Here is a 16095-nt window from a genome sequence, read left to right as displayed (position 1 = left end):
ATATTATATATATACAGTGTTGTAACAATGTACAAATGGTTAAAGCACACAAGTTAAAATAAACAAGCATAAATATGGGTTGTATTTACAATGGTGTTTGTTCTTCACTGGTTGCCCTTTTCTTGTGGCAACAGGTCACAAATCTTGCTGCTGTGATGGCACACTGTGGAATTTCTCCCAGTAGATATGGGAGTTTATCAAATTTTGTTTATCGGATTTGTTTTCAAATTCTTTGTGGATCTGTGTAATCTGAGGGAAATATGTCTCTCTAATATGGTCATACATTGGGCAGGAGGTTAGGAAGTGCAGCTCAGTTTCCACCTCATTTTGTGGGCAGTGTGCACATAGCCTGTCTTCTCTTGAGAGCCATGTCTGCCTACGGCGGCCTTTCTCAATAGCAAGGCTATGCTCACTGAGTCTGTACATAGTCAAAGCTTTCCTTAAGTTTGGGTCAGTCACAGTGGTCAGGTATTCTGCCACTGTGTACTCTCTGTTTAGGGCCAAATAGCATTCTAGTTTGCTCTGTTTTTTTGTTAATTCTTTCCAATGTGTCAAGTAATTATCTTTTTGTTTTCTCATGATTTGGTTGGGTCTAATTGTGCTGTTGTCCTGGGGCTCTGTGGGGTGTGTTTGTGTTTGTGAACAGAGCCCTAGGACCAGCTTGCTTAGGGGACTCTTCTCCAGGTTCATCTCTCTGTAGGTGATGGCTTTGTTATGGAAGGTTTGGGAATCGCTTCCTTTTAGGTGGTTGTAGAATTTAACGGCTCTTTTCTGGATTTTGATAATTAGTGGGTATCGGCCTAATTCTGCTCTGCATGCATTATTTGGTGTTCTACGTTGTACACGGAGGATATTTTTGCAGAATTCTGCATGCAGAGTCTCAATTTGGTGTTTGTCCCATTTTGTGAAATCTTGGTTGGTGAGCGGACCCCAGACCTCACAACCATAAAGGGCAATGGGCTCTATGACTGATTCAAGTATTTTTAGCCAGATCCTAATTGGTATGTTGAAATGTATGTTCCTTTTGATGGCATAGAAGGCCCTTCTTGCCTTGTCTCTCAGATCGTTCACAGCTTTGTGGAAGTTACCTGTGGTGCTGATGTTTAGGCCGAGGTATGTATAGTTTTTTGTGTGCTCTAGGGCAATGGTGTCTAGATGGAATTTGTGGTCCTGGTGACTGGACCTTTTTTGGAACACCATTATTTTGGTCTTACTGAGATTTACTGTCAGGGCCCAGGTCTGACAGAATCTGTGCAGAAGATCTAGGTGCTGCTGTAGGCCCTCCTTGGTTGGTGACAGAAGCACCAGATCATCAGCAAACAGTAGACATTTGACTTCGGATTCTAGTAGGGTATCTAGTATCTATCTATCTATCTATCTATCTATCTATCTATCTATCTATCTATCTATCTATCTATCTATCTATCTATCTATATATATATCTATCTATCTATCTATCTATCTATCTATCTATCTAGCTATCTATCTATCTATCTATCTATCTATCTATCTATCTATCTCACTTCTCTGTCTGTCTGTCTGTCTATCTCACTTCTCTGTCTGTCTGTCTGTCTGTCTGTCTGTCTGTCTGTCTGTCTGTCTGTCTGTCTGTCTGTCTGTCTGTCTGTCTGTCTGTCTGTCTGTCTGTCTGTCTGTCTGTCTGTCTGTCTGTCTGTCTGTCTGTCTGTCTCGTCCCTGTCTCACTTCACTGCCTGCTCTCGGTATGTCTGTCTGTCTTTCTGTCTGTCTGTACCACTGTCTGTGTCCTTGTTTACTTCAGATAAACTCTTCATTTGTATTCTGCCTGGCTCATCTCCAAACCATCACAACAACGCTCGTGAATAAACAAGAGGGAAACTCATAACACTAAATTAAGGATGAGGGATGATTTATAATTCATACATTTCTTATTTGTATCTTAGGTATACTTGCGCATACCAGCAGTGGGGGCTTGATTAATAAACAAGCGTTGTCGCAGTAATAATGATTTAAATACTGCTGAGACTAGCTCTCACTGCCAGATAAGCAATTTTTCACCACAAAATATGACATGCCTGCACAACAACCCTGACATTTACCACAAAATTACAGCCGCTGAGGTAGTAAATACAGTCAGAGTAAACAGTTTAAAGACACAAGTACCTGCAGTGCATTTTATGAAATTTGTTGCTATAGCAATAAGTCCTGTTTTTATCTCTCTCCATGACTTTAATGGATGGATGTTTCTTTTAAAGTGTTTGTGGCGGGAGACTGGAGAGGGTTAATTAGATTGTGGTTGACCCAGGGACGTCAATAGGAGTTGATTTTCATAAATGTTTTTGCCATTTAGTGAGTATTTGATTTGGTGAAGTACCTGGCAGTTGAAAGAGTGGTAAAGTCTAGTTTGATAACTAAACAGAGATATCAAAGGTTAGAGAGAAGGACAAAAGAGGACAAAATCTGTTGAAAGAGGGTAAGAGTTGTCTAATTTATTCTCTGCTAATTGACAAGTGACAAAATAATAATTAAGTAGGAACGCCCAATGAGACAGAGCGGTGGATCGCCATGCCAACTGGGAAGCTAAGGAACCCCTCTGCTGAATGGCATTCTAATGAGCATCACCAGTAGAGAGAGAGGGAGCGAGGGAGGGAGAATGAAAGACAGGAGAGCTGTGACCTTACCTACATCAAAGAGAGGCAGATAGATTGAGAAGGAGAATAAACGTATGCTACACACTGCATAGAGAAAGAGGGAGGATGAGAGAGAGAGAGAATGAATTGACGTTACACACTGCTGTGAGAGGGAGAGAATGAACGACAGCTAGATGTGACCTTACACAGCAAAAAGACACAGATTTTACACACTTTTACAACAAGTGTGTAAATCTTTGACACAGCAGGAACTAGTTAGAAAGCCAGGGATATATGGGAAGACCTGTATTGAAGAACACCACAAGGTGAAAAACAACATAATTTGATTTAGCTGAGCCAGAGACTATTTCATTACTGCTGTATTATTATCTAACGTTGTTTGGTGTTGTCTTGGCGACCTGATGGCGTTCTATCTGCCAAACCTTCATCCTTTCTTAGATAGCAGTAGTTTATTATAACTCGGGGAGGATTTTTAAACTTTGACGGAAGCCAGGGGATAGGTTATGATACATCCACGGCCGTTGACTCCCAGCCGCTCTCAAAGCCTCGTCTAGACGTCTGCGTCTTCGTTCCCCTACACCATCCTTGATGAGGTAACATGAACGTTTCATCAAATGTAAAGAAACTGGGAAAAGGAAATGTAATGATTGAGTGTTAGTGATGTAATGGGGGTGCAGTGTGGTTGGGCAGGCTTACAAGAAGTGTGTCTGATTAATTTACAATGATGGAAATCTTTTTATATCCACTCCGTGTGCGTCCATTGTCCCCGTGTGCGTCCATCGCCCCCGTGTGCCGTCCATCGTCCCCGTGTGCGTCCATCGTCCCCGTGTGCGTCCATCGTCCCCGTGTGCGTCCATCGTCCTCACCCGAGTCGGATCCATAGATCCAGATCATGCATTTAGCCACCGGCTGATTTTAATTACACAGAGTTTAGTGATGTTGAGATGAATCAGAAGCTGGGTGTTTAGAGCTATCATCAGACCATATTGAGGGAGGCGGAGAGGAAAAACCAATTAGGATGTTGTTATAATAGGAAACAGTGCTTGTCCTGCTGCTCCCTTTGTTTTATGTTTCAGACAGAGATAATGTCTGTCTCTGTGTTGTGGTATGTTGTCAGGGGGTAGTGGCCAGTGAGTTAGGGGGGCTTAGACATCAGGTCCCTAGTCTACACTCTGTGGAAACTTTCTTAATCGAATGCACTTATTATATGTCACTCTGGTTAAAAGCATCTGCTGGAAAGCACTTCAGCCAGAGGACTTCTAGCACTTCTCTTCTCTGTCATTATGTTGTTTCCTCCTCCTTTTTTTCATTTCCTACTTTCTCTCAACATCTGTGTGTGCCTGTCTGCCTTTCTGCCTGCCTGTCTGCCTTTCTGCCTGCCTGCCTGCCTTTCTGCCTGCCTGCCTGCCTGTCTGCATGTCTGCATTTCTGCCTGCCTGCATGCCTGCCTCTTCTGCCTGCCTGTCTTCCTTTCTGCCTGCCTTTCTGCCTCTTCTGCCTGCCTGTCTTCCTTTCTGCCTGCATGTCTGCCTCTTCTGCCTTCCTGTCTGCCTTCATGCCTGCCTGCCTGTCTGTCTGCCTTTCTGTCTGCCTGTCTGTGTGCATGTCTGCCTGCATGTCTGCCTCTTCTGCCTTCCTGCCTGCCTACCTGTCTGCCTTCCTATCTGACTGTCTGCCTGCCTAGCTGCCTGTCTGCCTACCTGCCTGTCTGCCTGCAAGTCTACTTCGGTGGCAAAGTGGTCTAAGGCACTGCATCTCAGTGCTAGAGGTGACACTACAGACCCTGGTTTGATCCCGGGCTGTATCACAACCGGCCCGTGATCGGGAGCCCCATAGGGAGGTGCACAACTGGCCCAGCGTCGTCCGGGTTAGGGAAGGGTTTGGCCGGGGAAGGCCGTCATTGTAAATAAGAATTTGTTCTTAACTGACTTGCCTAGTTAAATAAAGGTTCAATTAAAAACGTGAGCCGATATAAGCATACCCTTTCTAGTCCCTCTCAGTCAGTCAGTGAGTCATTAATGAGTGGGGTGAGGACAGGAGGAGGCTGATCAAGTGGTGAGGACAGGAGGAGGCTGATCAAGTGGTGAGGAGGCTGATGAAGTGGTGAGGAGGCTGATGAAGTGGTGAGGACAGAAGGAGGCTGATGAAGTGGTTAGGACAGGAGGAGGCTGATGAGTGGTGAGGAGGCTGATGAAGTGGTGAGGAGGCTGATGAAGTGGTGAGGACAGAAGGAGGCTGATGAAGTGGTGAGGACAGGAGGAGGCTGATGAAGGGGTGAAGACAGGAGGAGGCTGATGAAGTGGTGAGGACAGGAGGAGGCTGATGAAGGGGTGAGGACAGGAGGAGGCTGATGAAGTGGTGAGGACAGGAGGAGGCTGATGAAGTGGTGAGGACAAAAGCAGGCTGATGAAGTGGTGAAGACAGGAGGAGGCTGATGAAGGGGTGAAGACAGGAGGAGGCTGATGAAGTGGTGAGGACAGGAGGAGGCTGATGAGGTGGTGAGGACAGGAGGAGGCTGATGAAGTGGTGAGGACAGGAGGAGGCTGATGAAGTGGTGGGGACAGGAGGAGGCTGATGAAGGGGTGAGGACAGGAGGAGGCTGATGAAGTGGTGGGGACAAAAGCAGGCTGATGAAGTGGTGAGGACAGGAGGAGGCTGATGAAGTGGTGGGGACAGGAGGAGGCTGATGAAGGGGTGAGGACAGGAGGAGGCTGATGAAGTGGTGGGGCCAAAAGCAGGCTGATGAAGTGGTGAGGACAGGAGGAGGCTGATGAAGTGGTGGGGACAGGAGGAGGCTGATGAAGTGGTGAGGACAGGAGGAGGCTGATGAAGTGGTGGGGACAAGAGGAGGCTGATGAAGTGGTGGGGACAGGAGGAGGCTTGTGAAAGGGTGAGGACAGGAGGAGGCTGATGAAGTGGTGGGGAAAAAGCAGGCTGATGAAGTGGTGAGGACAGGAGGAGGCTGATGAAGGGGTGAGGACAGGAGGAGGCAAATGAAGGGGTGAGGACAGAAGGAGGCTGATGAAGTGGTGAGGAGGCTGATGAAGTGGTGAGGACAGGAGGAGGCTGATGAAGTGGTGAGGACAGGAGGAGGCTGATGAGGTGGTGAGGACAGGAGGAGGCTGATGAAGTGGTGAGGACAGGAGGAGGCTGATGAAGTGGTGAGGACAGGAGGAGGCTGATGAAGGGGTGAAGACAGGAGGAGGCTGATGAAGTGGTGAGGACAGGAGGAGGCTGATGAAGGGGTGAAGACAGGAGGAGGCTGATGAAGTGGTGAGGACAGGAGGAGGCTGATGAAGTGGTGAGGACAGGAGGAGGCTGATGAAGTGGTGAGGACAGGAGGAGGCTGATGAAGTGGTGAGGACAGGAGGAGGCTGATGAAGTGGTGAGGACAGGAGGAGGCTGATGAAGTGGTGAGGACAGAAGGAGGCTGATGAAGTGGTGAGGAGGCTGATGAAGTGGTGAGGACAGGAGGAGGCTGATGAAGTGGTGAGGACAGGAGGAGGCTGATGAGGTGGTGAGGACAGGAGGAGGCTGATGAAGTGGTGAGGACAGGAGGAGGCTGATGAAGTGGTGAGGACAGGAGGAGGCTGATGAAGGGGTGAAGACAGGAGGAGGCTGATGAAGTGGTGAGGACAGGAGGAGGCTGATGAAGGGGTGAAGACAGGAGGAGGCTGATGAAGTGGTGAGGACAGGAGGAGGCTGATGAAGTGGTGAGGACAGGAGGAGGCTGATGAAGTGGTGAGGACAGGAGGAGGCTGATGAAGTGGTGAGGACAGGAGGAGGCTGATGAAGTGGTGAGGACAGGAGGAGGCTGATGAAGTGGTGAGGACAGAAGGAGGCTGATGAAGTGGTGAGGACAGGAGGAGGCTGATGATGTGGTGAGGACAGGAGGAGGCTGATGAAGTGGTGAGGACAGGAGGAGGCTGATGAAGTGGTGAGGACAGGAGGAGGCTGATGATGTGTTTGTATTGAAGTGGTGGTGAGATGACTCACAGAGTAGAGGCTGTGCTACTGAGGCTGACTGGACCAGCTACAGTTGTAGGATCTTAATTTGATCACTCTTTTGTTGTTGAGAAATGCAAAGTTGTAGTCTATTCAAGGTTTTAATAGGCTTCTAAAGTTTGTAATTTCCTCTTTAAAATATCAGACTTGATTTGCCCTAACGAAAAATGGATACAAAAATTCCATTATATATATTGTAATACACATAATAATTCACATTTCCTGTTGCTGCAGGATGATTTTCCTGCTGTAGCAAAGTAGCTCAAATTAAGATCCTACATCTGTAGTCTATTACTGAGTCTGCATTGCTGGTCCTTACACCGAGACTGCAGCCTCCCACTCACTCACTAGTCTTGAAGAAGCTGCTCTGCTCTCTATGAAAAGGCCCACTCTGCTGCAAAGAGTGTTGTGTCTAGTGCAGGCAGGGAACAGTCAGTGTTAGACAACTCTAAATATCTCCACATAATAACTCAGTACAGTTCTACCACAGCGCTGTAACAGTTACTTCAGTGTTTCAGCTGTAGGTTGTCTGTCTGTCTCTCTCGCGCCAGGTAGCCTAGTGGTTAGAGCGTTGGGCCAGTAACCGAAAGGTTGCTAGATCGAATCCCTGACCTGACAAGGTAAAAATCTGTCGTTCTGCAGTTAACCCACTGTTCCTAGGCCGTCATTGTAAATAAGAATTTGTTCTTAACTGACTTGCCTAGTTTAATAAAAATAAAAAAATCTCCCTTTCTCTTTTCCCTCTCCCTTTTGTTACATAAAAGTTGTCTCTCGCGCTCTCTTCCGTTTCCTCGCTTACTGTCGCTCTCTCTTTCACCATTTCTCTCTCTCCATCCTTCCTCCCCCTGTGTGACTCTAGAGTTACTATAGAGTTACTATAGAGTCACTAAGGTTCTGTGTATGAGAGGCTGTCGCTGACCCAGTCTAATGTGGATTTGGTAGAGAGACGTCACTACCTACTGTAGTGCTGAGCTGAGCCTGCTCCTGTTAAATGTAGTGAATTAGCACTGTCGTTATGTGCTTGACCCTCATTGATTGCTCCACTTTTAATTCCAGTGCAACGTCCAAATAAAAAGCTCCATGGCAGATTGTAATAATTTATTCTGCTCAGCTCTCAGTGTCAGATGGAGGGCTGAGAGGAAGTATAGAGGTCATTAAAGCACTGGCAAATACATCTGGTGTGTGTGTGTGTGTGTGTGTGTGTGTGTGTGTGTGTGTGTGTGTGTGTGTGTGTGTGTGTGTGTGTGTGTGTGTGTGTGTGTGTGTGTGTGTGTGTGTGTGTGTGTGTGTGTGTGTGTGTGTGTGTGTGTGTGTGTGTGTGTGTGTGTGCGTGCGTGTTTAAGGCTGGCCCTCAGATTGCAGCCTTCTCCTCAGGGTGTCTATATAAACTCTCTCTCCTCGGGTAGGAACCCTTGGGTGTGTATATAAACTCTCTCTCTCCTCAGGTGGGAACCCTCGAGGGGAGTTTGCCCTGGGGCAGGTGCAAGGTGAGTGGAAGATGTATGTGAAGCGCCCGCTGGACCGTGAGGAACAGGACCTGTACCTTCTCAACGTTACCGCTAGCGACGGCCTGTTCGTCACCAGGGCAACCGTGGAGGTGTCTGTGACTGACACCAATGACAACAGCCCTGTCTGCGACGAGGTCTGTCACATTTTATTTACAGACTTTTCCTTCTGTACACTATTGCATTTGATATGTTTATGTTTATTGGTCATTATTCTAATATGTTTTCTGAATGCTATAGTTTCCTACAACATAGTAAAATATTGGTAATGATTATCATAGGTGTTCATTGTTTATTGTAAGCTGTCCCATAACTGTCACAGAAATGTGACTTTAAAGTTGAATTCCACTTGTCTTATATGTGGTTGTGTTTTATGTTCAAGCCTCAGTCATAACTCATATTTAATCCTTTTGTTTGCTGCAGTTGGTTCTGTTTTCAGATTTTGCACGGTCTGTTACTTTACTGTAAACAAGCACTATATAATTTAGAGTGTATTTGAGATGTGTTCCTGTGTGAGGTCTGGTGATACGTTGCTGTGGTTGTGTCTGTGTGTTCCTGTGTGAGGTCTGGTGATACGTTGCTGTGGTTGTGTCTGTGTGTTCCTGTGTGAGGTCTGGTGATACCTTGCTGTGGTTGTGTTTGTGTGTTCCTGTGTGAGGTCTGGTGATACCTTGCTGTGGTTGTGTCTGTGTGTTCCTGTGTGAGGTCTGGTGATACCTTGCTGTGGTTGTGTTTGTGTGTTCCTGTGTGAGGTCTGGTGATACCTTGCTGTGGTTGTGTCTGTGTGTTCCTGTGTGAGGTCTGGTGATACGTAGCTGTGGTTGTGTTTGTGTGTTCCTGTGTGAGGTCTGGTGATACGTTGCTGTGGTTGTGTCTGTGTGTTCCTGTGTGAGGTCTGGTGATACGTTGCTGTGGTTGTGTCTGTGTGTTCCTGTGTGAGGTCTGGTGATACCTTGCTGTGGTTGTGTTTGTGTGTTCCTGTGTGAGGTCTGGTGATACCTTGCTGTGGTTGTGTCTGTGTGTTCCTGTGTGAGGTCTGGTGATACGTAGCTGTGGTTGTGTCTGTGTGTTCCTGTGTGAGGTCTGGTGATACGTTGCTGTGGTTGTGTCTGTGTGTTCCTGTGTGAGGTCTGGTGATACCTTGCTGTGGTTGTGTCTGTGTGTTCCTGTGTGAGGTCTGGTGATACGTTGCTGTGGTTGTGTCTGTGTGTTCCTGTGTGAGGTCTGGTGATACGTTGCTGTGGTTGTGTCTGTGTGTTCCTGTGTGAGGTCTGGTGATACGTTGCTGTGGTTGTGTCTGTGTGTTCCTGTGTGAGGTCTGGTGATACGTTGCTGTGGTTGTGTCTGTGTGTTCCTGTGTGAGGTCTGGTGATACCTTGCTGTGGTTGTGTCTGTGTGTTCCTGTGTGAGGTCTGGTGATACCTTGCTGTGGTTGTGTCTGTGTGTTCCTGTGTGAGGTCTGGTGATACCTTGCTGTGGTTGTGTCTGTGTGTTCCTGTGTGAGGTCTGGTGATACGTTGCTGTGGTTGTGTCTGTGTGTTCCTGTGTGAGGTCTGGTGATACGTTGCTGTGGTTGTGTCTGTGTGTTCCTGTGTGAGGTCTGGTGATACGTAGCTGTGGTTGTGTCTGTGTGTTCCTGTGTGAGGTCTGGTGATACGTAGCTGTGGTTGTGTCTGTGTGTTCCTGTGTGAGGTCTGGTGATACGTTGCTGTGGTTGTGTCTGTGTGTTCCTGTGTGAGGTCTGGTGATACGTTGCTGTGGTTGTGTCTGTGTGTTCCTGTGTGAGGTCTGGTGATACGTAGCTGTGGTTGTGTCTGTGTGTTCCTGTGTGAGGTCTGGTGATACCTTGCTGTGGTTGTGTCTGTGTGTTCCTGTGTGAGGTCTGGTGATACGTAGCTGTGGTTGTGTCTGTGTGTTCCTGTGTGAGGTCTGGTGATACGTAGCTGTGGTTGTGTCTGTGTGTTCCTGTGTGAGGTCTGGTGATACGTAGCTGTGGTTGTGTCTGTGTGTTCCTGTGTGAGGTCTGGTGATACGTTGCTGTGGTTGTGTCTGTGTGTTCCTGTGTGAGGTCTGGTGATACGTTGCTGTGGTTGTGTCTGTGTGTTCCTGTGTGAGGTCTGGTGATACGTTGCTGTGGTTGTGTCTGTGTGTTCCTGTGTGAGGTCTGGTGATACGTTGCTGTGGTTGTGTCTGTGTGTTCCTGTGTGAGGTCTGGTGATACCTTGCTGTGGTTGTGTCTGTGTGTTCCTGTGTGAGGTCTGGTGATACGTAGCTGTGGTTGTGTCTGTGTGTTCCTGTGTGAGGTCTGGTGATACGTTGCTGTGGTTGTGTCTGTGTGTTCCTGTGTGAGGTCTGGTGATACCTTGCTGTGGTTGTGTCTGTGTGTTCCTGTGTGAGGTCTGGTGATACGTTGCTGTGGTTGTGTCTGTGTGTTCCTGTGTGAGGTCTGGTGATGCGTTGCTGTGGTTGTGTCTGTGTGTTCCTGTGTGAGGTCTGGTGATACGTAGCTGTGGTTGTGTGTCTGTTTGAGCAGTGTGTTTGCTGTATATGTTAAGGAACTGTGTTGATTTCTAATGCCGTTTGACAGACAATGTTTGTTGCTGCTTTTTAGTTACTGCTGTTAGTTTTCTCTGTCTGTCTAGAGAGTTGTTGTTCACAATTAGGAGAGTTGTGGCGTGTTTGATGCTGGTTGATATGTATGCTGTTGTTGTTTTGGAGGAGCTGTTTGTTCGGAGTAAATTTCCACACTTTTTCCAGACATTTTTCATGAGAATTTAAGCCTGGGAATATTGGGAATTTTGCTTAAATTCATCAACAAAGTTAGCTTATAACAGAGAACCTTTTTTGTGGGATACACAAAAGGCAATTCTAGGTCTTGTGGCATATTTTGGTTAAACTATCCCCAACTCAATGGAATTGCAACCCTCTGCATGCACAGTGAATTTTTCCATCACATGTACAGCTGATTCTCAAGATCTTGCACACTAATGAGATGCTATTGAGTCCACACTACTACACTGTCTGAGCCAAGGACTACATGCTTTCTGGTAAGTTTTGATTACAATACTGGGTGGGGTGAATATTTTATAAGACATACACGATTTTTTGTTAACTAGTAAATAGTAGCCTACAGCAAAGTGTGTTCAAATCATTTCTAACTTGTTAACAATTTCTGCTAGTTTGTTTTTGCTACCATGTGGGTTTTAGCTTGAGCCTGCTAACTGAGGAGTGTTAATTCACCTGTTTCCATACATGTTTCATTTTAAAACATTTATCTTACAAAGGAGTTGTTTAATCTAACTGCTTAACTACTTATCTGTACATGGAATTGTATTTGGGTTTTTTTTACAATTTTTTTCCAAATTTTTACAGGAAAATGCCACGGGCACTATCTGATGTGGGGAGACATTTCACTGCAGCTAATGTAGAAAGAAAAGCAGTGTACATTTTCAAATACTCTGCCAAATCATATGTGAAGAATGCAACAAAGATACAGATTCATCTGGCCAAGTGCATCAAGTTCCCTCAAGCAACCTCTGACAAAGGTCCCTCTACTTTTATTCGAGGTGAAAATGATGAATCAGACACCTTATCGATAGTAACAGCTCATGATCCTCCTGAATTAGAAGTGTTTTTGACACAATGGAGGAACGTAGTCAGAGAAATGCTAATGGATGTCTTGCTCGAGCTGTGTATGCAACTGGTTCACCTCTGATGCTCACAGGCAATGTGTATTGGGAGAGATTTCTGAATGTTCTTTTCCCAGCATACACCCCTCCAAACAGACATGCTTGATCTACTCATTTGCTGGATGCAGAGTTCAACAGAGTTCAAGTGAAGGTCAAGCAAATCATAGACAACGCAGACTGTATTGCAAACATCTCTGATGGGTGGTCAATTGTTTGTGGGCAAGGAATAATTAACTACATCATCTCCACCCCTCAACCAGTATTCTACAAGAGCACAGACACAAGGGACAACAGACACACCGGTCTCTACATTGCAGATGAGCTGAAGTCAGTCATCAATGACCTTGGACCACAGAAGGTATTTGCACTAGTGACAGACAAGGCTGCGAACATGAAAGCTGCTTGGTCTGAAGTGGAGGAGTCCTACCCTCACATCACACCCATTGGCTGTGCGGCTTATGCATTGAATCTGCTCTTCAAGGACATCATGGCACTGAAAACAGTGGATACACTTCAAGAGAGCCAAAGAAAATGGTTAGATATGTGAAGGGTCATCAAGTTACAGCAGTAATCTAACTCACCAAGCAAAGTGAGAAGAATAACAGCACCACATTGAAGCTATCCAGCAACACCCTTTGGGGTGGTGTTGTCATCATGTTTGACAGTCTCCTGGAGGGGAAGGAGTCTCTCCAAGAAATGGCCATATCACAGTCTGCCGATATGGACAGCCCCATCAAGAGGATCCTCCTGGATTATGTATTTTTGGGAGAGAGGGAGACAATGCCATCCTGTCTGATGTTCAGACTCTGCTTGTAGATGTAAGAGAATAAATCCATACTTCCCTGCCCACTACACTGTTGCTCCAAGCAGAGGAAACTGCAGTTCTGAAATACATCAAATAACGTGAAGACTTCTGCCTGAAGCCCATACACGCCGCAGCGTACATGTTGGACCCCAAGTATGCTGGCAAGAGCATCCTGTCTGGTGTAGAGATCAACACGGCGTATGGTGTCATCACTACCATGTCTCGCCACCTTGGTGTGGATGAGGGCAAGGTCCTTGGCAGTCTGGCGAAGTACACTTCCAAGCAAGTGCTTTGGGATGGAGATGCAATATGGCAGTCGTGCCAACATATCTCATCAGCCAACTGGTGGAAGGGACTTTGTGGATCTGAGGCTCTTTCCCCTGTTGCCTCCATCATCCTCCAAATCCCACCAACATCAGCCACCTCAGAGTGCAACTGGTCCTTGTTTGGGAACATACACACCAAAGCACGCAACAGGCTGACCAATACAAGTGGTGAACAATCGATGGCCATCTGGGCAAATTTAAGGCTTTTTGAGCCTGACAACGAGCCATCCTCAATAAGGTTTGAAAGTGACAGTGAAGGTGGATATTGAGGTGGACATTGAGGAGGTACAGGGAGAAGACATGGAAGCCTGAGAGGAAAACAAACAAAGCTTTAGTTTCTAGACTATCATTTTACAGATGTATGTTGAAAACATTTTTGGGAGATGCGATGGATCATTGGGGATCATTCAATATTCCCTTTCTTTTGTTGTTCAGTGAAATCATCCCATGTGAAGAGTCAACTCATTTAATTAAAGTTCAATTTGTAACTAAATAGTTTTTTTTATTTCTATTGGAAGGATTTAATAATTTGCAATTATGTCTACTTATGATACAGTAAAAGGTTTATGTTTCTGTCTCCATATGATATGGTAAATATATCCAATGCAGAACACATCTACATTTAAATGGTGTTAGTATTAATTTGCATATATTTCCGTTAATTCCCATATATTCCCTTTAATTCCCATATATTCCACGGAAAGTTTCCCCCTCTGAATATTCCCCAAAATGTGCAACACTAGTTCGGAGGAATGACTGTTTGATGTTAGTGTTTTCTTGTTGTTGTGTATTGAGGAGCTGTTTGTTCGGAGGGATGATTTTTTGTTGTTAGTATGTTCTTGTTGTGTGTGTAAATGCTATGAATTATGAGTGTTATGGTGTTTGATGCTATTTTGCTGTGTGTGCAGGCTCTGTACACCGCCTCGGTCCCAGAGGATATCCCAGTCAACAGAGTGATAGTGGGGGTTGGGGCCAGCGATGCTGATGTAGGCGTCAGTGCTTGGATCCAGTACTCTCTACATGGACCTGGCTCTGAAGACTACAGCATCGACCCAGACACTGGTACACTACCTTTATTTTACATGTGCCAATGAAGTTGATGTCTGTGTAATCTTAACCTGTCTCTCCACTTTTTCTGTTTAGGCGAACTAAAGACAGCCCAGGCCCTGGACCGGGAGAAGACCCCCGTGTACAGACTGGTTGCCCAGGCAACAGACGGAGGTGGTCGGTTCTGTCGGGCGGAGGTCCACCTGACGCTGTTGGATGTGAATGACAACCCTCCAGCGTTCTCTGCTCCCCACTACACTACCAGTGTGTATGAAGACACATCTACCAAGGCCCTGCTTACACGCATACAGGCCATCGACCCTGATGAAGGTAGGAATGGAATATTCTACTCTCTCTCTATCTCTCTCTCTCTCTCTCTCTCTCTCTCTCGCTCTCCCTCGCTCTCCCTCTCTCTCTCTCTCTCTGTCACACACTCTCACACTCTGTCTCTCTCTTTCGCTCTGTCTCTCTCACTCTCTGTCTCTCTCACTCTCTGCCTCTCTCTCTCTCTCCCTCTCTCTCTCTCTCTCTCTCTCTCTCTCTCTCTCTCTCTCTCTCTCTCTCTCTCTCTCTCTCTCTCTCTCTCTCTCTCTCTCTCTCTCTCCCTCTCTCCCTCTCTCTCTCTCTCTCTCTCTCTCTCTCTCTCCCCCTCTCCCTCTCTCACCTGCACATACTGCAGCACTCCAGGACCAGAGTTGCCCATCCAGCTGAATATTAACCGATAGATGGGTAGAGTTTATAATAATGTTTACTCTGTTCTGCTCAGCACATACCTCACTGTTAGCTGTTAGCAATCCTATTTAATTTGCCTTGGGGTTGGACCAGCTACTAGCACTTACTGATAGCAATCACACACACACACACACACACACACACACACACACACACACACACACACACACACACACACACACACACACACACACACACACACACACACACACACACACACACACACACACACACACACACACACACACACACACAAACTGCTAACACTCACATTCTGTTTCTGACTGGGTTTGGCTGCTGTCACCGTCTCAACCTTGCAAAGAGGGAAGGGAAAGACAATTAAGCTCTGCCACAACCACACTAATAAAAAGTCACAACCACACTTGTTTACCAACAAGTCATGCAGTGTCGACTGGCGGTAGGTTTCAAATAGGAAGCGCTGTGGCAGGATGACAGAGAGAAGGGCATCAGAGGAAGAGAGAGAGGGAGAGGAAGAAAGAGAGGGAGAGCGAGAGAGGGAAAGAGAGTGAGGAAGAAGGAACCAGAGAGAGAGATGGAGGGAGAGAGTGAAGGGTATCATGAGAGGAGAGGGAGGGAGAGACAAGGGTATCATGAGAGGAGAGGGAGGGAGAGAGAAGGGTATCATGAGAGGAGAGGGAGGGAGAGACAAGGGTATCATGAGAGGAGAGGGAGGGAGAGAGTGAAGGGTATCATGAGAGGAGAGGGAGGGAGAGACAAGGGTATCATGAGAGGGAGAGAGAGGGAGAGACAAGGGTATCATGAGAGGAGAGGGAGGGAGAGACAAGGGTATCATGAGAGGAGAGGGAGGGAGAGACAAGGGTATCATGGGAGGAGAGGGAGGGAGAGACAAGGGTATCATGAGAGGAGAGGGAGGGAGAGACAAGGGTATCATGGGAGGGAGAGACAAGGGTATCATGGGAGGAGAGGGAGGGAGAGACAAGGGTATCATTGGAGGAGAGGGAGGGAGAGACAAGGGTATCATGGGAGGAGAGGGAGGGAGAGACAAGGGTATCATGGGAGGAGAGGGAGGGAGAGACAAGGGTATCATGAGAGGAGAGGGAGGGAGAGAGAAGGGTATCATAAGAGGAGAGGGAGGGAAAGAGAAGGGTATCATGAGAGGAGAGGGATGGAAAGACAAGGGTATCATGGGAGGAGAGGGAGGGAGAGACAAGGGTATCATGAGAGGAGAGGGAGGGAGAGACAAGGGTATCATGAGAGGAGAGGGAGGGAGAGACAAGGGTATCATGGGAGGAGAGGGAGGGAGAGACAAGGGTATCATGAGAGGAGAGGGAGGGAAAGAGAAGGGTATCATGAGAGGAGAGGGAGGGAAAGACA

The 16095-nt window shown here is 46.8% G+C and overlaps 1 protein-coding gene across 5 annotated transcripts in view; it reads left to right on the top strand.

Annotated features, from left to right (window-relative positions):
- The window catches only part of LOC139548310 (protocadherin Fat 3-like), a 333023-nt gene that overhangs the window by 288346 nt on the left and 28582 nt on the right, over nucleotides 1–16095 (top strand). For all 5 annotated transcript variants that reach the window (XM_071357916.1, XM_071357913.1, XM_071357914.1 and 2 more), the window contains 3 exons: nucleotides 8081–8277; nucleotides 13869–14022; nucleotides 14104–14337. In XM_071357916.1, coding sequence (XP_071214017.1) covers nucleotides 8081–8277; nucleotides 13869–14022; nucleotides 14104–14337 — 585 coding nt within the window. The remainder of the gene's footprint in view (nucleotides 1–8080; nucleotides 8278–13868; nucleotides 14023–14103; nucleotides 14338–16095) is intronic.

This window comes from Salvelinus alpinus, chromosome 21 (genome assembly GCF_045679555.1).
Source record: "Salvelinus alpinus chromosome 21, SLU_Salpinus.1, whole genome shotgun sequence".
In the NCBI taxonomy this organism is placed as follows: domain Eukaryota; kingdom Metazoa; phylum Chordata; class Actinopteri; order Salmoniformes; family Salmonidae; genus Salvelinus; species Salvelinus alpinus.
The sequence above is the reverse complement of the archived record's forward strand: the minus strand, read 5'-3'. Positions and strand labels throughout refer to the sequence as shown.